This window comes from Neophocaena asiaeorientalis, unplaced genomic scaffold (assembly GCF_003031525.2).
Source record: "Neophocaena asiaeorientalis asiaeorientalis breed wild unplaced genomic scaffold, Neophocaena_asiaeorientalis_V1.1 scaffold43, whole genome shotgun sequence".
Lineage (NCBI taxonomy): Eukaryota > Metazoa > Chordata > Mammalia > Artiodactyla > Phocoenidae > Neophocaena > Neophocaena asiaeorientalis.
Genome location: NW_020173674.1, coordinates 13,332,848 through 13,353,878, shown reverse-complemented (window position 1 = coordinate 13,353,878; position 21,031 = coordinate 13,332,848). Strand labels below are relative to the sequence as shown.

The following is a 21,031-nucleotide window of genomic DNA, read 5'->3' as shown; positions in this document are numbered from 1 at the left end:
GTCCGACTCGTCCCTCCCAAAAGGAAGCCCTTGAAACAATTAGTTCCTCTCTACCGGATACTCAAATCCCTAGTGGACCTCCGGAATTCTAAACTCGTATTGTTCTCGGACAGAGATTTGCTTCACCGCTACTGCCAAACTCTCAGTCCTGCGCACCAATGAGGTCTGACTCTTAAGATTCTTTCCCGAAAGGAAATTTGGTAGTCAATGACTGTTTCCGGGGGGAGCTGAGAAGGTGAGTCTCACTTCCGGCGGAGGGAGGCTTTCTGACCCGGGATGGAGGAGGCGGAGGAGCTGCCCTTGGAGTGGGAGAGACTGCAGTTCGGTGAGTGACCTGCGATGTCTCCGACCCTCGGCCCTGGCCTAGATACTCCTGACGTTCTCTGGTCAACTCTTTCCCCCCACGACCCTTTTCCTTCCGAGCCTGGCATCCTCCTCCGGTGCCCTCAGAACCTCTGGGAGCTTCTTAAGAGCCCTCGAACCGCCTCAAACTTTTCCGGGGCCCCCTTAGAGCCCTTACATATCTCTCAGACTCCTGAGGCCTAGCTGGACCTCGGGTTTTCTCCCTCACCTTTCCCCGCCCCACGACCTCTTGGGCCGCTTCCTCACTGTCTTTCTCTGTCCCTGCAGCCCCCGATCCACGGCTGGGCCCGGACTCAGGATGGAGCCCTTCCAGAGAAAGCTGTGCACAGGGACTCAAAGACCTCTCGCCCGGACCCACCCGAGCCATCCTCGCTCTAAAGAGCCTCCCGCGGGGCTTGGCCCTTGGCCCTTCACTCATCAAGGAGCAGCGCTTGGGGGTCTGGTGTGTTGGGGAACCCTTGCAGCCAGGACTGCTCTGGGGGCCACTGGAAGAGGAGTCTGTCTCCGAGCAGAAGGGCCATGGAGTGAAAACACAGCAGAAGGAGGTATTGAGGGATAGGGCTTTACGTCTCCGTGACTGAAAATTTTGATCAGACGTTTCTCGGTAACTCTCCAGTTTGTTGGAAGATGCAGGGTGTTTCAAGAGATAGGAGATGGTTTATGCCCTCTCTCTCAGGGACGGTCTCATCCCCTCACTTGCGGTACCCGAGGAGGTGCAAAAAGTTATTAAAAGGTGGATTAGTAGATGGGACTTCCCTAGGTCCAGTGGTTAAGACTCCAGCGCTTCCACCGCGGGGGGCGCGGGTTCAATCCCTGGTCGGGGAACTAAGATCCCACAGGCCGCACAGCGCAGCCAAAATGTAAAAAAAAAAAAGGTGGATTAGTAGATGGGACTTCCCTAGGTCCAGTGGTTAAGACTCCAGCGCTTCCACCGCGGGGGGCGCGGGTTCAATCCCTGGTCGGGGAACTAAGATCCCACAGGCCGCACAGCGCAGCCAAAATGTAAAAAAAAAAAAGTTGGATTAGTAGAGTGTCAGCAATGACGACGAAAGTCAAGAGCAAAGGTTTTTGGAATTAAAAAGCCATGGGGGGGCTTCCCTGGTGGCACAGTGGTTAAGAATCCACCTGCCAATGCAGGGGACACGGGTTTGATCCCTGGCCTGGGAAGATCACACTTGCCGTGGAGCAACTAAGCCCATGTGCCACAACTACTGAGCCTGTGCTCTGGAGCTGGCGAGCCACAACTACTGAGCCCACACGCCTAGAGCCCGTGCTCCACAGCAAGAGAAGACGCCACAATGAGAAGCCCACGCATCGCAACGAAGAGTAGCCCCTGCTCACAGCAACTAAAGTCAGTGTGCAGCAAGGAAGACCCAATGCAGCCAAACATAAATAAATAAATTTATTTAAAAAAAAAAAGCCATGGGATCAAATCCTAGCTTTGTCACATAGCTAGTTAGATGGCATGCCTCGTTTAACTCATATGTAAAATAAAGGAATGGCCGTTTCCTTTATTTTAATTCTCCAGGATTATTTGGAGCAAAAGTTGAAAAAGCACAGGTAAAGGATTTCATTGCATAAGTCCTGAAAAACAAATTTAAGGTTGATGTACCTCTTACTACTTCTTCTGTTTGGTATTCACTGAAAGGCAATAATATGTGCGATTCAGTCATTCACCACACCTTGGGGGGAGGTGAGGGGACAGTTCTTTTGGCCTTTATTGAATGAAAACTCGAACGGCATAGTCCTATAGAGGCAGACCAGAGACCATTAACCTTCTAGGGGCTTCATCTTAGACCTGTCTCAGGAGAGGTTACATCAGGGGTTTTTTTGTTGTTTGTTTCACCCTGGTCCCCTCAAACACATGGGAGAAAGACTTTTATTGGTTTATTTCAGGACGTGTCACTAGGCCCATGGGGAGATGTGTGTGCTTGTGAGCAGAGTTCAGGCTGGACTAGGTAAGTTACAGGAGAGTATGTAGTGAAGATGTTCCTTTGAGGCTTTCTGTTGTGGCATGGGATGGAACCGGAAGCTGGCTTCTGGTTCCCACCCAGGGATCTTTGCAGTGAGTGTTCCAAAGGCCTGGGATCCTTTAGGACTCAGACTGCCCAGGAGCTGGGGCTTTCAGGGAGGGCTACTTGAAGGGGATCTCCTGAGCTAACTCTTGCTCTGCTTTGCAGTTTGGTGCAGCGGGGAAGGCTGGAGGGTGAGGGAAACGTGGCCCCGGTGCGGATCAGCGAGAGGCTCCACCTGCAGGTGTACCGGGTCGTGCTGCCAGGTTTTGAGCTGCTGATGTGGCCCCAGCCTCCCTCGGAGGGCCTGAGCCCCACCCAGCCCAGGCTAGAGGAAGAGGCATCCTTGGCTGTGGTGACAGAAGTGGAGTCTGCTGTACAACAGGAAGTGGCCTCCCCCAGGGAGGATGCAGCAGAACCTTGCACGGGTATGTGTCAAATAAATGCTGGCTTCCCCAATTATCACCAAAAAAACCTGTTGATAAGACAAAGCAAAGCTTATGACGTAAGACAGTAGGGGAGAACAGTAGCATTTCTGAGAGGGAAGGGCAAAGCCTGGATATTTATCGATATTTTGAAGTCTGGTATAAGGTGGATTTTTCAGTGTGGGATGGGGTCGGGGCTCGATCAGTATTGGGTAAGGATCATGACATAGTAGTTTAGGATTTGTGGAGACAGCAAGGCTAGAATTTTCAGGTAAGAGGTTCAGAGAGTTTGGGGATGTAAACTGTCATTTGATGCTTTTTATTAAAGAGTGACAGGTCTTTTCCTTGGAATGAACAATATAGTTGACTCTTGAACAGCACGGGGGTTAGGGGCACTGACCCTCCGGGCAGTTGAAAATCTGAGTATAACTTATGGTTGACCCTCCATATCCGAGGTTTCACATCTGTGGTTTTGCATCTGTGGATTCAACCATGTAGTGCTGTGGTATTTACTGTTGAAAAAAAATCCTCGTATAAGTGGATCCGTGCAGTTCAAACCTGTGTTTTTCAAGGGTCAACTGTATAGATATTTGCAAGTTTTATCTTCCTGAGTTAAGTTTTCTGGAATAGTAAGGTCACACGGACAAAGACAGCAAGTTGTGTATAAGGTTTCCAGTTTTCTTATGTTTTTTCTGTCTGGGCTGGGGATGGGGATTCCTTTCTTTTCACGTGACCTAAAGTGAGGAGGTGGTGGTCTCAACTCATCCTAAGTGCATGTCTCCAGAGGGAGAACAAGGGCACTCTGGGATGGCCTTTCTCTAGAAATTATCCAGATGTCTAGACACTATGGTTCCCAGGAGAGCCTCCCCAGAAGGCACCTGAGACTGGACAGAAAGATAAACAGAGTGTGTGACTCATGTTCCAGGGAGGAGATTGGTGTCATTGCTCCCATTGCAGTTCAGGGGCTGAGGAGGAGAAGACACATATTCCTATAATTTTCTGGTGAGACCACCATGACCCCCTGCTACAGTCTCTACTAAGCCCAGCACCCCACTCTTGCCTTGCAGATCCTGGTCACCAGTCACAGCCCCGCATCCAGGCGGTGAGCCCTGGACTTAAGCCCCAAATCCAGGACCAAGTTTCCAAGGAGAGCCAGCCACTCGGCCCATTGCCTCAGGATGGCCATGTAGATGAGGAGGACCCACCCCAGACCCAGATGCCACCTGAACCTCAGAGCAGCTCCACTCCCCAGCAGGGCCCTGAGAGCAGTGAGGCCAGTTCCTCATCTTCTGCCAGGGGCCCCCAGCTGCGTGCTTACCTAGTCAGGAAGTTGCGTAGCCCCAGTGATCAACGTCCACCCAGAGCGAAGACCTCAGAGCCCGGGGCCCAGCAGAGTGGAGAGCAGCAGCACCCTGGCTTACCCGCATGCTTGCGGAGCGCCCCTGGCCCGGTGGGAGGCTCCCCAAAGCGGGGGCGACGGTACCGCTGTGCCGAGTGTGGCAAGGCCTTCCTGCAGCTGTGCCACTTGAAGAAGCATGCATTCGTGCACACAGGCCACAAGCCCTTCCTTTGCACCGAGTGTGGCAAGAGCTACAGCTCAGAGGAGAGCTTCAAAGCCCACATGCTGGGCCACCGTGGGGTGCGGCCATTCCCCTGCCCTCAGTGCACCAAGGCCTACGGCACCCGGCGAGACCTCAGAGAGCACCAGGTTGTACACTCAGGTGCCCGGCCCTTTGCTTGCGACCAGTGTGGCAAGGCCTTCGCCCGCCGGCCCTCCCTGCGGCTGCATCGCAAGACACACCAGGTGCCAGCGACCCCTGCCCCGTGCCCGTGCCCTGTGTGCGGGCGGCCCCTGGCCAACCAGGGCTCCCTGCGGAACCACATGCGGCTCCACACGGGGGAGAAGCCCTTCCTGTGCCCACACTGCGGCCGGGCGTTCCGCCAGCGGGGCAGCCTGCGCGGGCACCTGCGGCTGCACACAGGGGAGCGCCCTTACCGCTGCCCACACTGCGCTGACGCCTTCCCCCAGCTGCCTGAACTGCGGCGCCACCTCATCTCCCACACCGGGGAGGCCCACCTGTGCCCCGTGTGTGGGAAGGCCCTCCGGGATCCCCACACGCTGCGCGCGCACGAGCGCTTGCACTCAGGCGAGAGGCCCTTCCCGTGCCCCCAGTGTGGCCGTGCTTACACGCTGGCGACCAAGCTGAGGCGCCACCTCAAATCTCACCTGGCCGACAAGCCCTACCGCTGCCCCACCTGTGGCATGGGCTACACTCTCCTCCAAAGCCTCAAGCGGCATCAGCTCAGTCATCAGCCCGGGGCACCCTCCAGCCCACCCTGTATGCCGCCTGCCGCTTCAGAGCCCACCGTGGTGCTCCTGCAGACCGAGCCAGAACTACTGGACACATGCAGTGAACGGGGCGGGTCCCCAGCCCCGGACGTCTTCGAGGTCACCCTTTCCGAGAGCCAGGATAAGTGCTTTGTGGTGCCCGAGGAGCCAGGTCCTGCTCCCAGCCTGGTGCTCATCCATAAGGACATGGGCTTTAGCACCTGGGCAGAAGTGGTAGAGGTGGAGACGGGCACCTGACCACCCTCACCTTCCCTCAGCAGAGCTCTGTACAAAGACTGGTGTTTCTGAGCTTGGGTGTCTGGATCTTTCTCCTTGGGTTCCCTGATAGAGACTAGTGTATGAGAAGCAGGTCGAGGACTCCCCTTCCTGCTTATGGACGACCACTTTGTTTCCCAAGACTCTTAATAAGGTAAACCACTTCTAGATGTGAGATCTTTTTATCAGCTTCCAGGAGAGCTTGTCCTGCCACCCTCCCTGGGAACTCCTCAAGGTGCTTGTTCTTTAAACGTTGTGGAAGTGACCCTGCCCAGTGAGGTAGCCAGGTCGCAGGCAGCACTATTGCCCTGCTGGGGTGCTTAGTGCTGGAATAGTCACTCCCATCCAGCTCCCTGAAGGACAGGCATTTCTATTTGGAACCAAACGGAATGACTTGTGAAGGTTAAAAGGCCAGAGACACTCAGCTGACAAGTCTCTGAGTCAGGCATTAGATTGTTTTGGCAGCTTTTCTCACCACTGAAGGCCTGTGAGGTTGGTTTTTGTTCTGTCCTGAAGGACACCAGACTCCTTGGAGGTGGATTAGGGCGGGTCTGCACCCTTCTTTGTATCTGGCCAAAGGCAGCCCTGTTGAGGGAAAGAGTGAGGAATGAACATGTGTTTCATGTTTCATCAGCTGCGGGCCTGGCCTGTCCGAGGTGCTGGGGACGCAGCTGTGGACAAGACAGAGGCAGCTCCCTTTACAGAGCTCAGGTCTACCAGGGACAAAGAACAACAGTAAGAGTTTAAAGAGGAGCACTCCCTGGTGCTGTGGGTGTGTTTAGTGGGATGGGTTCGCTTGTGGGCATCAGGGAAGGTGTCCCCAAGAAATTATAATGATAATAAACAGCATTTGTTGTGGGCCAGTCCTTTATGTGAGTTTATTTCTGTAATCCTATAGCAATCCTGTGAGATAGTTATGAGGACAGTCAGGAACAAAGAGCTGTAAGCGTCCTGCCCAAGGTGACAGAGCTACTAGGTGGCAGAGCTGAGATTCAAATCCACGTAGTTTAGCACTGGAGTAAGTCTCTTAACCTCCACACTCTAGTGTCCCGCATTTCAGCTGTGACTTGTTGGATGAGGAGGTGTGGGGGAAGGTGGGGATGTGAGGGGCTGCATGTGAAAAAGCCCCATGGTGAGACCCTGGGTGTGAGCCCTGAGACCAGCATGGCTGGAGCAGAGAATGAGGGGAGGGGGGCAGGGTCAGGTCACACAGGCCTTGCCTCAAGAGACTGGACTTTATTCTCAGGACATTGAGGGGCTCTTTGAAGGGTTTTGAGCAGGGGAATGATACGATCAGATTCATGATTGAAGAGACCACTGGAGAGGATTAGTGGGCAAGGTGCAGTTGTGGGGAAATCAGTTAGGTGGCTGGGAATGGGTGGTAGTGGAAATGCTGTCGTTCACCCAACAAATACTGAGCACTTCCCGCGTGCTGGTTGTTAGGGGTATAGCAGTAATAACAGTCTCTGCTCTCATGTAGTTACGTTCTGGTGTGGCAAGGGCCAATAAACAAATACATGTCAGATGATGGTAAATGCAGTGAAGAAAAGTAATGCAGTGGAGAGGTTGAATGGGGAGTGTGATTTTACAGAGGGCGGTCAGGGAAGGCCTCCAGTAATGTGACAGAGACCTGAACTACGGAGAGGAGTGAGCCAGGCTGATGTCTGCAGAAGGAGCTGGATTCCAGTCAGAGGAAACAGTACCAGCAGAGCCCAACGAGTTCAAGCAAGAGCAAGGAGCAGAGCGGCCAGGGCGGAGCGTGGAAGGAGGTGAGGGCAGGGGCTGTAGGCTGTGGGGAGGGCTTTGGGTGAACAAGTTCTCTGAGAGGTAGAAGTGACCAAAGTCAAAGACTGAGGGAGAGAGGAAGATCTGACTCCTGCTTTCTGACTTAGCAAGTTAGGTAGCCGTGGGTGGGGGGGCGGTGCGGGACAGCTATGATTTTGGCTGGGGATGGTTTGAGTCGAGGTGCCTGTGGGAGAGATCTCAAGAAAGCAGTGGGAAATGGGCACAACCTGTGGGGAGAGGGGAGGCTCCTCAGGAGAGACTAAGTCAGCATCCGATGAAACAGGAGAACCTGCAACGTGTAAGTCGCAGAAGCTGATGGAAGAGCATCTCAACAAGGAAGAAGAGGGTAACGATGTCCTTTGCTGTTGAGAAGGTTGAAACTTGCCAGTCGCTGGTGAGCTGAGTGAGGGCAGTTGGGAGCCAGACTGCATTGCTTTGAGGAGGGGGAGGCAAGAGAGACAGGGGAACTTACATTCTTGTTCCATCCTCCTTCTGTCCTGCAAATTGTGTTGTGCCGCGTGTTCACAGATGGGGAAACAGGTTCAGAGCAGATTGGTAACTGCCGAGACCGCACATTCAGTAAACAGCAGAGCCAGGACCGTGACATGACGTGTCTTCTGGCTTCCCAGCACTCAATATCCGTGTCATACGCAGCCCCATGTCTCCTGCTTTGCACTGACTTTAACCCATCCACCCACCCAGTGTGAATAACTTCTTGGCAAAGCGTCATTCTGAAACTGTCCAAGGAGAGGGAGGACAGCAAGAGATGGTGACGATGATCTGTGGAGAGAAGGGCCACACCATCCAAAGCCTGAAAAACAGCTGCTAATACTAGTTTTGAGTCAGCCAACCCCCTGGCTCAGTCTGGTAGGTCCTACTCTTTTCCAGCTCCAGCTTCAGGCGGGTCATTCCAACTCAGGTAACCTCTCAGCTGTGTCTGCCCAGCGTTGTTAGCTAACTTGGGGACATACCCATTGCTTGATACTGAACAGTGCAGGGAAGTGGGGATGGTTTAGGTTGCTGGGGAGGCCTGCCGACACCCCACAACTGTCCTCAGACCAAAACCTGGGATGTTTACCCCCCTTTGTCACATTCCCACACAGATGAGGGACTTTCCTCTCCACTGAGACTGTCCCTGGTGATGCAGAGCAGTGTCAGATCAAAGCCAACAAATTCAAAGCCACCTGGTTTGAGCATGTCTGCTCAGCCAGCACTCATGGCTGAAGTGGGAATGGGCATCGGAGAACATCGTCCAACTTCCTCATGTTACAGATGGGAAAATGGAGGCCGAGAGAGAAGTCACCTTCTAAGGCATGAGACCAGTGAGTAGCAGAACCGGGACAGGGCCCAGGTCTTCTGAAACTCACTTTAGTGCCCTTAAAATGAAAATAAAGTGCATTGACTGTTCTTGGAAAGGCTGATCACTGGAATATTTTTTTCATTGAGAAAATATCTCCTCCCAATCAAAATAATTCTTGTGTCATTATAATGTTGAAAGTCCCTTTATTCCCTACTTCTCCTTTTCTCCATCCCCTGATAAAGTCACTTTGAACTGTTTGGTGTATATAGCACTGAATTTGAATGCTGCTTTTTGCTATAGAGCAAAGTTGCATTGAAAATGTTGCTGGACACCTTTTCACAGATGCAAAATTTTTTTTAATTGGAGTATAATTGCCTTACAATATTGTGTTAGTTTCTGCTGCACAGAGAAGTGAATCAGCCATACCATACACATACACACATCCCCTCCCTCTTGGACCTCCCTCCCCCACCCCATCCCACCCAACCAGGCCATCACAGAGCACCGAGCTGAGCTCCCTGTGCTGTACAGCAGGTTCCCATTAGCTATCTATTTTACACATGGTGGTGTATTTATGTCAAACCTAATCTCCCAATTCATCCCACCCTCCCTTTCCCCCACTGTGTCCACACATCCATTCTCTACGTCTGCCTTTGTATTCCTACCCTGCAAATAGGTTCATCTGTACCATTTTTCTAGATTCCACATATATGCATTCATATACGATATTTGTTTTTCTCTTTCTGACTTACTTCACACAGATGCAAATTTAAATTCACAGGGTGAGGGGACTTCCCTGGCGGTCCAGTGGTTAAGACTCCATGCTTCTATTGCAGGGGACACAGATTCAATCCCTGTTCGGGGAACTAAGATCCTGCATGCTGCATGGCGAGGCCAAAAACAAACAAACAAACAAACAAAACCATGCAGTGTGTGTGTAGCTGAGCCAAACGTCAGAAAGTGCAGGAGATAAAGAATCTTTTATCCTGATTTGCAGCTTTAATAGTGTGAAAAAAAATCTTACAATAGAATAAAATTTGATTCATGTTTAGGGACCTTTAAACAATGCAGAGCATCATGGACTAGACAAGTTCAGGTGTGGATCATGGCTCTGCCCTTAACTAGTTGCATAAACTCAGGCAAGTTACTTCTCCATGCCTCAGTTTCCTCATCCATAAAATGGGGATAGCTGTAGTATGTACCTCATCAGTGCTACATACCTGGCACATGGTGAGCAATTAATAAGTTGTAGCTGGTTATTAATAGTATTGGAATCAGCCCTCTTAACTTGGAAGACAAGCAAGATTGAGGTACATGTTGCCTAAAGGTAGTGCTTGTTTGGGCAGGTCAGCATCACTCACAATAGTTTTGTACTTTGGGTGTGTGTCCTCTGGGTGTACCGTAGTCCCCCTTGCAGTGATGGCGTGGGAGGCAGGAGTCGAGTCCTGGTCCTCGCCCAACTCTCTGTATGACCTTGACCAATTAGCTTCCCAGCTCAGAGGCTCCATTTCCTCACAGTGACATGGGGAAATTGGACCAGATCAGTGGATCCCAATCTCGGCTCCACCGTGGAGCCCTTTTGGTAACTTTTTTTTTCTTCTGTGGGTCCTGTATTTAAAAAAATTTTTTTATTAAATAGAAACTCATATTTTTGAGTCAAAATAGAAAACTGTTGATCAGGTTGAGGAAGAAATAAGGTAATTAACCATCTAAAAAGACATAATTTCAGCCAAAAGGGAAAAAATTATTTTTGTCTTAAGATAAATTTACAATTTTTGAGTTCTTTTTTTTTTAATATGCAAAAGGACAAGGCCACCCTGTAGTACATGCACAGAGCCCTAGGCTTCAGAACATCTGGATTGGGACTTCCCTGGCAGTCCATTGGTTAAGACTCTGCGCTTCCACTGCAGGGGGCACAGGTTCAGTCCCTGGTCGGGGAACTAAGATCCTGCATGCTGCGTGGCGTGGCCAAAAAAGAAAAAAAAACAAAAAAAACCGAAAACAGAAAAAAAAAACCCAGAACGTCTGGATTTAATAATATCTGATCTCCTTTCCAGCTCTGAAATTCTGTAACTCTATGTCCTGGAACATATTTCAACTGTTTTCAGTGATTATAGAGCTTCGCTTTACAGAATAATGCTGGCTTCACCCGTGATTTTGTTTGATGCCAACTTGTTGGGCAGAAATGCAACCCCTCATTATGGCCTTGTTCTCAGAGGGAAGTAGGATCTGTTTAAAGGGTGCAGGTATGTGTTTGTGTTGAAAGCAGGAATGACACTCTTGGCTGCAAGTACCACGGGGCCCAGAGAGAGTTCCAGAGAGACGGTTCCTGGCTGGGAGGCTTGCAGGGGGCCCTGCAGCCTGAGGGTGTGCTCAGTCTATTAGGACCCTGCACCCATGGAGGTGTTTGGATCCCTCCAGAGTCACATTCACAGAGGGGTGCTCTCCTTTGGTCCTCTCTGCAAAATAGAGGGTAGGTACAGTCTTGTGTTCACCCAGGAAAACAGGGAGGCTGTCCAACTAGAACCCACTTGATAATACTAGCCTCCATTTATTAAGGAATTAAGTCCACTTTTCACTGTGAATGTTGTCAAACACAGAACATTTAGAAGAATAATGTAACAATCTTGTTACTGCCTAGATTTAATTATCGCTAACTTTTTGCCCTGCTTGTTTCATCTTTGCTGTAAATCCTTCAGTGTAATCTGTAACTCATGAGGAATTAAAAAATATATAATAATGTGTCATATAGCACTTAGCAAATTAACACTAATTCTTCCATATCATTGCATATCTAATCTATGTTTAGATTTTCTTATTTGTTCTAAAATAGTCTTTTTACAGTTGATGTGTTCAAAGGTTTAAATCAGTCATGGTCATTTTATTCCCTTCATGCATTTGGTTGTTAGGTCTCTCTTAGGTTTCTATTATTCTGAACAGTCTTTCCCACCCACCCCTTGCATTGCCCCATCATGAATTTGTTAGAGAAACCACGGTCACTTGTCCTGTCAAGTGTCCCTCATTCCTCATGGTGGTGTCTAACTTATTCCTCTGTTGTCTGTATTTCCTGTAAACTAGTAAGTAAAGCTAGAGGTTTGATCCAGCCTAGGTTCACTCTTTTAGGAAGAACACTTCATAGGCAGCATTGTGGATTTCCTGTTGCATCATATCATGTAATAGTGCTGTTTATTGAGTGCTTACCGTGTGGCAGGACTTGTGAGACTTTACAAGCATAATATGCTTTGGGGGAGTAATTTAGTTTTTACTTCATAACGCCTAAACTCTGAATCCAGCTAAACCTGGAATCCAAAGAATTACAGCGAGTCAGAGCACAAAGATAACAGGATTTGAGAGCTGGGAGGTGCTCTCCACAGGAACAAAAGGAATGGTGGGGATAAGATAAAACACAAAATCAAATTTCTCAGAATGGCCTAGAGTCTTCTTGCTGGTCTTGCCATTCCTGGACTCAAAATGCCCATGGCCTCCACAATATCCGTGCTATCTCTCTCCCGGCCAAAGAACCCATGCTTGCCATCCAACCCATCAGTCTTAGCTGTGCAGACAGCCCACAGAGCCATTTGGGTTGGGTCCAGCATTTGCCAAGGACCAGATGTCTGGACATATTCAAAATGAAGTTCTCATCAGAAAAGTTCTCCCCCTAAATGGACTTGCTGTGTGTACCATTATGGCATGTAAACTCATCATCCTGATGCATAAATCCAGGAATAAGCCTTGGAAAGCTTTAACCCTTATAACCAGATCTCATCTTCCCAGTGCTTAGAGAACTGAAGTTTTCTCCTTTGGAACATCGTCTGTAAACAGCTTGTAAACAGTAGTCACGGCCCAAGACTTGCCCCTTAACGGCCATGTCTGTGCGTGAGTGTGCCATGGACTCAGCGGGGCTGCAGCTCCGAAGCAGAGTCTGCAGAGTGACCAGTATGATCTTATTTAAGTTCTTCGACAACAGCCTTGTGAAGTGAATATTGTTATAATTCTGATTTTACAGATAGTGAAACCCAGGACCGGCCTCCTAAATCAGTGCTCTCATTCATGCTGCAGTGCTTGTCTGTCGGGAGTGATGGGTTCTGACAGCGAGGGAACGAGGGGGAAGTCAGCAGGCCCCTGGCTCCGCCCGAACCCTTAGTAGAAGAGGTGCCATGTGTTATGTGCTTTGTCCTTCTCCCTGCCAGCAACACCCCCTTCTCTTCTCCCTCTCAGGTTGACTCAGCACTGGCCCAAGCCTGTCCTCGGAAAAAGGAGGATCACCTACTTGAAGCAGGAAGGACGAAACCGCACCTCTCTTCTCTCCACTTCTCAAGAGCTCTGCCCCCTTCTCTTACTCATGGAATTTTTAAAGAAATTAGTGAGGTGAGATCTTTTCACCATTCCTCTCCAAGAAAAAAAGAAGAGTAGGCTCCACATCATTAGTCAACAGGGAATACAAATTAAAATCACGATGAGACACCTACACATCTATCAGAATGGTTGATGTGAAATGGATGGATGAGATAGAGGTTGGTGAGATATAAGCGGCCAGAAGTCTTCAAACATTGCTGGTGGGAGTGTAAACCAACACAACCGCTCAGGACAGCTATTTGTCAGAGTTGCTTATTAAAACATACGCCTGCCTTGTGACCCAGAAAATCCATCCCCGGGCATGTACCCAATAGAAATTAGTGCTTATCTACACCAGAAACCTGCATACGAATATTCGCAGCCACACTATTCATTATAGCCCAAACTGGAAACTAATCCAAATGCCCACCAGCAGGTGAACGGATAAATGAAATTACAATACTCATGTAGTGAAATACTACACAGTTTTAAAAGGAACAGACTGCTGATATGTCGATACACATAACAGGGATGAACCCCAGAAACATGCTGAGCAAGAGAAGTCAGACAGAAACAGGTATATGCTGCTGGTTTCCATTTACATGAAGTTCGAAAGTAGGAAAACTGATTTATGGTGATGGTGGTTAGACCAGTGGTTATCTCAGGGATGACTCCAACAAGTATGTTGGGGGCTAGAAATGTTCTCTCTCTTGATCTGGTGGGTGTATGCATACAAATTTGAGGTAAACATTTAGGGGGACTTCCCTGGTGGTGCAGTGGTTAAGAATCCGCCTGCCGGTGCAGGGGACACGGGTTCAAGCCCTGGTCCGGGAAGATCCCACATGCCGCGGAGCAACTAAGCCCCTGCGCCACAACTACTGAGCCTGCGCTCTAGAGCCTGTGTGCCACAACTACTGAAGCCCGTGTGCCTAGAGCCCGTGCTCCGCAACGAGAAGCCACCACAGTGAGAAGCCCGTGCACCGAAATGCAAAGAGTAGCCCCTGCTCGCCGCAGCTAGAGAGAAAGCCCATGCGCAGCAACGAAGACCCAACAGAGCCATAAATTAAAAAAAAAAAACAAAAAAAAAAACGCTTAGGAGTGGTTTCAACATTACCGTATGTAAGCTAGACCTCAATTTTTAAAATATATAGAAAAATAGGAATGCGTATATATGTATAATGTAAATATATAAATATATATGTAGGTATGTAGGAACTGGGCCACCCAGGCATTAAGCTGATTCATGGGAGTCGAGTCCTGGTCCTCAGTTCTCTGCCAGCCCTGCCTCCCCTGCTCTGCACCGGGCCGCTCCCTGTGATCTTCCCAGACTGTACATGTCCGCAGTCCAGACCCTGAATGGCCAGGCCCGAAGGAGAGCGAGGTGAGAGCCTGTGCTCCCTGTGTTCCTGCTCTTTGGCCCTCTGTCCTAATGAGACCCAGGACTAATATTTACCTTTCATACTGCAAACTGGAAGTGTGGGGGGGCTGGGCAGGGGTAGTGTGGGACCAGCATCCAGTCTAGGCCTGGCACAGGGCAGATAGGCAGTTGGAGAGGGAGGGCCCTGCTGTGGAGACCAGGGATTTGAGCTGCCCCTGTTCCGGGCCAGGCCGCATCCTGGGAGACCTGGGAGAGAAAACAGACCAGAGGGCCTGGCTCCTCCTCCCAGGCAACCACCACACACAAACACAGCTCCCTGGCTCCCAGACGAGGAAGAGTGGAAATGGGACCCTCCATCAGTGGCTGAGAGGCTGGGGCAAATGTTGGCCGGCCCTGCCCCAGTATGTCCTGGGATAAGGTGGCCACACTCATCTGGCCACACCCTCACCTCCATTTTCTTATGTGCATGTGGTGATTACAGAAATCTCCCCACTGGTTTATATCCATATAGCTACTCATTATTAAGTTCTTACTATATATTCATAATCTTCTTCAGTCCTCACAACAGGAACTCTTCCCACTGTACAGATGAGGAAACAGACGCACAGAGATCAAAACAACCATCACCATGTGTTAGGATTGGAAGGAGCCTCAGGAAGATCTTGTGACCCCACTGGCCCACGTTTGCCTGTGTCTCTGAGAGGGAGGCGCTGGATGGTAGCTACACTGGTCTTTGCTCTGGGACTTCCTCCCAGACCACCGATCCCTGGTCCCAGGAGGACCTGTCCTCCCAGATGGCGGAGGTGGACTATCTATCCACCTGTCCCCACGGCCCTGACCTGCTGACCTCTGCTTCCTGGCTGATTTCTTCATGTTGGTTCAACATTAACCCAGAGGGCTCAGGACAAGCCCTCAGAGCCCTGGGAGCGGCCACACTATGGCGCACGTCCGAGGCCTGTGGCCACCTGGTTGCCTGGCCCTGGCTGCCCTCTTTAGCCTTGTGCACAGCCAGCATGGTAAGGGGGCCCTGGAAGCCGGGACAGGCTGGCGGACTGGGACGTAGGCCTGTGGGCTGCGGTCCCCTGGCTCGACAGAGAGCACAGGGCCGGCCCCCAGGTGGCTCTCGGCTCACTGTGTCCAGCTTAGGGAAGGAGCCAGGTGCTCAGGGCTGGACAGACAGTGACTACTTCTCTCTTGCAATATGGGGGTTGGGCTGGGGGTGATCCATGAAAGGAGGGGGGCTAGTGGCTGCCGTTAGCAGCCTTTCAGGTCCTGCCACCATCCTAGACACCCCCTTTCTGGAAGCCAGCAGGCAGGCCAGGCTTGCTTCCTGCCCTAAGTGGCTGGTGGTGGCTGAGACAGCCTGGGCCCCTGAGGCCACTGTCCCACGCCCTTTCTCCTGCAGTGTTCCTGGCCCCTCAGCAAGCACTGTCGCTGCTCCAGCGGGTCCGACGTGCCAACAGCGGCTTCCTGGAGGAGTGGCGGGAGGGCAACCTGGAGCGAGAGTGTGTGGAGGAGCAGTGCAGCCGTGAGGAGGCCTTCGAGGCCCTGGAGTCTCCCAGTGCCACAGTGAGGCCCCAGGGAGGGAGGGCTGGGGGTCCCTCCAAGGGGGCCCTTAGTCCCTGCAGGGGCACCGAGGAGGGGAGCAGGGAGCATCACAGCTCTTTGTTGATAACTTCATCTCTGGCCCCGTTTCCCTGGGCTGCCCTGATGAGCGGCTCAGCCTTTCTAGGAGGCCCCAGTGCCTGGGCTATGTCAAGGCCCCAGGGTACGGTGAGGCTCCAGGACGTTGGGGGGCAAGGGGGCCTCCTCAGTCTTTAGACATCTGTCTATGTTGGGATCTCTGGAGACCCTGGCCCTGGCCACATGGCCTCTCAACTTTAGCTTGGCTGCTACTTCTGTGCCACCCTTGGGAGGTGGGTCTCTGGTCAGGCCTGGGCCTAGGCCTCAGTGTTCCAGGAGCCTTTTGAAGCTTTCCCTTCCCTGGGGCTCTGCCTGGGCCCCTCTTCTCCAGTCTACCCCACCCCGGGGAATCCCTTTCAATCTTGTCTGGCCAGGGGCGGGGCGGGGGGTGGGCGGTGGGGAAGGCGGGGAGCTCCCCTCTCCTCAGATACTCTTCTCCTCCGCGGGCTTGGGCTTTTAGAAGCAAAAGTAGAAAACTCTGCCACAAACCTCCCCAGAGCGTGAACCAGGGTAAGGGAAAGGGGAAAGTATAAGGAGAAGACAGGAAGTTTACAAAAAGACAAAACAAAACAGGATCCTACCACAGCCTCACACTCAGCCTTGTTTTTCAGGATGTGTTCTGGGCCAAGTACACAGGTGAGCACTGGGAAGGGTTTGCTCCAGGAAGGGAGTCCTGGGGACCCAAGTTAGAGGGTGCCCCACTCCAGAGAATTTTCTGATCCATCCAATCCTCCATTCCTCCACCCACGCCTCTTTCCTTCCTTTCTTCCATATGTGTCCCTTTCTCTCCGTTTCTGAATGTCATCCCACCCTTCACTTGAACCTGTCCTATCCCTACCTCAATCTCAATGATGTTTCTGGGTCTTTTCCAGCTTGTGAGTCATTGAGGAAACATCGAGAAAAGCTCATTGAATGTCTGGAAGGTGAGGAACTGACATGAGGGTGTGGGGACAGGATAGGAGGGGACAGCCTGGGAAAAGATCAGAGTAGGGGTTGGGTAGGAGTTGTGGCCCAGGGGTGGTGGCCTCTAGCAGCTGACATTGCCTTTCTGGTCCTGCGGTCAAGGATGTGTCTGCACCTGGCTCTGTGCCTGGCAGTCAGTAAGATGATTAATACTGGAGGAACAAATGAATGCACGGGTAATGAAATAATGTTTAAGGCCTCATTCTCATCAGAGCCCCTGCCCATGCCAATCAGTCTTCCCCATGTCCCCAAGGCAGAGCTTCGATGATGTCACATTCTTTCTCCAAAACCTTGAGTGGCTCCGCATTGCCCCGAGAATAAAGCACAGGCTTCTTAGCCTAGTGAATTTTGCAGGTTCTGATCTTAACCTTCCCTTCAAGCCTTATCTACCATTGCACCAACCCTGAATCCAGCCCCCCAGCTTGTTGACAGCAAGCACTTCTCTCAACAGGGCAAGATGTTTCTAGATCCTGGCCCCTGCTTACATTATCATCTCCCCCTGGAGCAGCCGTCAGTGCCTACTGAAAACCCCCCTATCCTTCAAGAATTAGTTCAAATGCCACCACCTTGCTGAGCCTTCAAGGTGCATCCTCCCTCCTCCACGGCATTCTGAATACACCTTTAGTATGACAGTAGACCCCACAACATGGAACTCTTTAATCACACTGGCTATGCTTTCATTTGTTAAGTAATTTATTCAATAGACATTTCACTAAGCCCCTGCTGTGCGTCAAGCTCTATGGTTGAGTGCTGGGGATTTTAAGAGAATCAGGGAGCTCACAGTTTCATCAGAAAACAAAAATACAAAACATCAAAGTAATTGATGTTCTGTTGAATTGAAAAGTTCTGTTCCAGGTGCCAAGAGAATTCCAGGAGAGGGAGCATTTCATTTGCTGGCAGAATCAAGGACTGCTCCCCAGAAGAAGTAGAGTTTTACTTGGATTTGTGGGATGCACTGATGAATAAATAGGAAAGCATGGCCAAGGCAAAGGAAAGAGCACGTGCAAAGGCCCTTAGGCACGAGGAGCTAAGATAACAGGACACCTAGACCAGGGCCAGATTCGGAGAACCTTGTTCACTTTTTCATTCTGCTGGCTATGAGGAGCCACTGAACATTAGCTCTATGAGGGCAGGAACCTACTTGGCTATGACTGTCTTATTCATTGCTGTGTCCTTAGTACCTGGCATACTGCCTGTCACATGGTTGTCACACAGTGGGCACTCAGTGAATATTTGGTGACTACGGTTAAATGTATTGTAGAGCTGCTGGGTACAGAGGAAGTGCTGAGTAAATGCAGGTTAAGGGTCACGGACCAGAGGTAGCTTGGAGGGGATGGACCGATAGAGCTCTACTAGGAGAGAAGCGGGGACAAATCCTCAGTGTAGGAGACCTGGGCTGGGGGTCTCTGCAGGTAACTGTGCCGAAGGTCTGGGTATGAACTACCGAGGGAACGTGAGCTTCACCCGGTCAGGCATCGAATGCCAGCTGTGGAGGAGTCGCTACCCACATAAGCCGGAGTGAGTGATGGGCAGGCCTGTCTGCCAGGGGTCTGAGAATAGGGGGTGAGGAGACACTGGGGGTGGGGGAGACGCCTCCTGCTGAGCAATTTTCTGTTCCAGAATCAACTCTACCACCCACCCTGGAGCTGACCTGCAGGAGAATTTTTGCCGCAATCCAGATGGCAGCATCACTGGGCCCTGGTGCTACACGACGCTCCCCACTGTGCAGAGGGAGGAGTGCAGCCTCCCTGTCTGCGGTGAGCTGGGGGAGGTCAGGTGGGCGTGGCCAAGGCCACGGGTCTGCATGGGCCTGGCAGCACAGGATGGGAATCAAGATCCTGGCTCCCTTTGAGCTGGTGTTAGTTACTGACGACCTATTTGAGCTTGTTGGTGAGTGAAGTCAGGAGACCAGAGAGAGTTAGCTTCCAGTCTCCTCCCCTCCCTCCACAGCCTTTGCTTCCTTATGATCCAGGATGTGGCCCATTCTAAATATGCTTTACTTCCTGCTTGAGGCATTCTTCCCCCTTCCTAACCATTTCAGTCCATGTACCCTTTGCCGAGCATCACAGAGCAAGCCTCGTACAGTCCAGCCCTGCATGATTCTGTCATCATTATTTCCCATGATGTGTCAGCTAGCTATAGCCATAATAATGCTGCAAACCCCACAAAGTCACAAACAGCCACAAAAGCTGGGGGGCATACACCGATAAGCATTTCTTTCTTTATTTTTTTGACGTGGACCATTTTTAAAGTCTTTATTGAATTTGTTACAGTATTGCTTCTGTTTTGGTTTTTTGGCTGCGAGGCACGTGGGATCTTAGCTCCCCGACCAGGGATTGAACCCACACCCCCTGTATTGGAAGGGGAGATCTTAACCACTGGACCTCCGGGGAAGTCCCGCATTTATTTCTTATGTGTCTGAGGTTCAGCTGGGGTGGCTCTGCTGATCTCAGCTGCACTCGCTCACGCGTCGGTAGGGTCCAGGTGTAGGCTGGGCTCGGCTGGTGGCCCTATGTCAAACAATGGGTCCAGCTGAGCTTGGCTCCTTGTGTGGGTGGGTCCATGTCTGCTCCGTGTGTACTCATTGTGGGGGGGGGCTGAAAGGCAGCAGCTTCTTCCATGGGGGCGGCAGAAATACCAAGCAGTGAGCAGACACATATCTTTAAGCCTAGGCTCAGAACTGGCAGAGTCAGCTCTGCCCACATGCCATTGGCCAAAGCAAGTCCCATGATCAAGGCCAAGGTCAAGAGGTGGACCTTTACACCTTTGCTTGTAAAATAACAGGGCAGAGGATGTGGATCCAGGTGGATCCAGGTAGGAGTAAAGAATTAGTGCCAGTAACTCAATCTACCAAACATGGGTTGCTCTTCTTTGTCCTTCATGCATCACTGTAGGACCCAATGAGGGATGCTGGGGCCAGTCTTACAGCGAGTTGCCAATCATAGTAACAAAAACAGCTACAGTTTACCAAGCCCCCACCCCTGAACACCTATGATAAATATGTTGCAGGCATGCTGAAACTGACCTACTGCCTGTGTAGACATCCTCAGTGGATCCCAGCTATCTTTCCTACTGTGCCCTTGTGAAAGCACAGAATCCTTAAACTCCAGGCAGTCACTACCAATAGATTACAGATAGCGCAGGAGATGAAACCTGGTTCCTATCTCTGGCTTATGCACCAGACACTTATGCCATATATTTTGTTTAAATCTCTCAATAACCCTGCAAAAACGCATTAGTATTCCCTTTCACAGGCAAGCAGACTGTGGCTCAGAGAGGATAAGTGACTTGAGGTCTGTAGGATAAAGGCCGAAAGGCAGGGATTCACATCCCGTCTGGCTCCACGTGTGGTCCCACCCACTCTGCGCCTCTGTTTCCTCACCCACCAGGCCAGGAGCGAGTCACTGTGGAGCCGACCTCAAACTCCAGAGACTTCGCAGTGAATCTGTCACCTCAATCAGAAATGTGCATCCCTGATCGCGGCCAGCAGTACCAAGGGCACCTGGCGGTGACCATACATGGGTCTCCCTGCCTTGCCTGGGCCAGCGAGCGGGCCAAGGCCCTGAGCAAGGACCAGGACTTCAGCCCGGCTGTCCCACTGGTGGAGAACTTCTGCCGCAACCCAGACGGGGATGAGGAGGGCGCGTGGTGCTACGTGGCCGGGGAGCCTGGCGACTTTGAGTACTGCGACCTGGACTATTGCGGTGAGAGGGCAGGGCAGGGGACATGAGACAGAGGACACAGCCTGGAGGGAACAACAAGAACAGTGCCTCCCCTGATCTAAGGCTTTACCACCTGATATAAGGCTTACCACTCACCAGTGAGTGCATTCATGACACCTGACGTTAACCAGGTGGGCGTAATACTAGCTCCACCTTACAGCTGAGGAAACTGAGGCCCACGAGGTTTGGTTTCCTAGTAACGCAGGTGCGCTTGCGCTCTTAATCTCTACACCAGGCGACCTCCGCGGCTGCCTGGGGGCTTGGGGAGGTCAGAGGGTGGGTGAGGAATGGCCTGGCCCAGCCTTAGCTGGTGTCTGGGTCCCTGCAGAGGAGCCGGTGGATGAGGAGGTGGGATATGGGCTGGGCGAGGAACCGGATGCGGCCATAGAGGGACGCACCGCTGCGGACAAATTTCAGCCCTTCTTCAACGAGAGGACCTTCGGCGCCGGGGAGGCAGGTC

The 21,031-nt window shown here is 51.3% G+C and overlaps 2 protein-coding genes across 4 annotated transcripts in view; both read left to right on the top strand.

Moving 5' to 3' along the window:
- Positions 1-31: 31 nt before the first annotated feature.
- Positions 32-5,438, top strand: ZNF408 (zinc finger protein 408). The gene is made up of 5 exons (XM_024748608.1): positions 32-325; positions 631-908; positions 2,260-2,321; positions 2,544-2,803; positions 3,868-5,438. The coding sequence occupies exons 1-5, from the start codon at positions 277-279 to the stop codon at positions 5,385-5,387; spliced, it is 2,169 nt and encodes a 722-aa protein (XP_024604376.1). The 5' UTR covers positions 32-276; the 3' UTR covers positions 5,388-5,438.
- Positions 5,434-21,031, top strand: part of F2 (coagulation factor II, thrombin) — a 32,816-nt gene continuing 17,218 nt past the window's right edge. The window contains exons 1-14 of one of the 3 annotated variants that reach the window (XM_024748609.1): positions 5,434-5,559; positions 6,997-7,174; positions 7,474-8,057; positions 8,294-8,512; positions 12,709-12,858; positions 14,030-14,206; positions 14,760-15,219; positions 15,609-15,772; positions 16,498-16,522; positions 16,759-16,809; positions 18,262-18,367; positions 18,470-18,606; positions 20,239-20,553; positions 20,900-21,028. In XM_024748609.1, the coding sequence (XP_024604377.1) occupies positions 15,141-15,219; positions 15,609-15,772; positions 16,498-16,522; positions 16,759-16,809; positions 18,262-18,367; positions 18,470-18,606; positions 20,239-20,553; positions 20,900-21,028 (1,006 nt within the window). In that variant the 5' untranslated portion in view covers positions 5,434-5,559; positions 6,997-7,174; positions 7,474-8,057; ... (2 more) ...; positions 14,030-14,206; positions 14,760-15,140. Of the gene's footprint in view, positions 5,560-6,996; positions 7,175-7,473; positions 8,058-8,293; positions 8,513-12,708; positions 12,859-13,805; positions 13,945-14,029; positions 14,207-14,759; positions 15,220-15,608; positions 15,972-16,497; positions 16,523-16,758; positions 16,810-18,261; positions 18,368-18,469; positions 18,607-20,238; positions 20,554-20,899; positions 21,029-21,031 lie in introns of those variants that run through there. The other 2 variants (XM_024748610.1, XM_024748611.1) reach the window with 2 other exon arrangements.

Coding starts and splice junctions, on each gene's coding strand:
- ZNF408 (XM_024748608.1), top strand. CDS start 277: ATGGAGGAGGCGGAGGAGCTGCCCTTGGAGTGGGAGAGACTGCAGTTC. Junction 909..2,259: donor TGAAAACACAGCAGAAGGAG/GTATTGAGGGAT, acceptor GGTTTATTTCAG/GACGTGTCACTAGGCCCATG. Junction 2,322..2,543: donor CAGAGTTCAGGCTGGACTAG/GTAAGTTACAGG, acceptor TCTGCTTTGCAG/TTTGGTGCAGCGGGGAAGGC.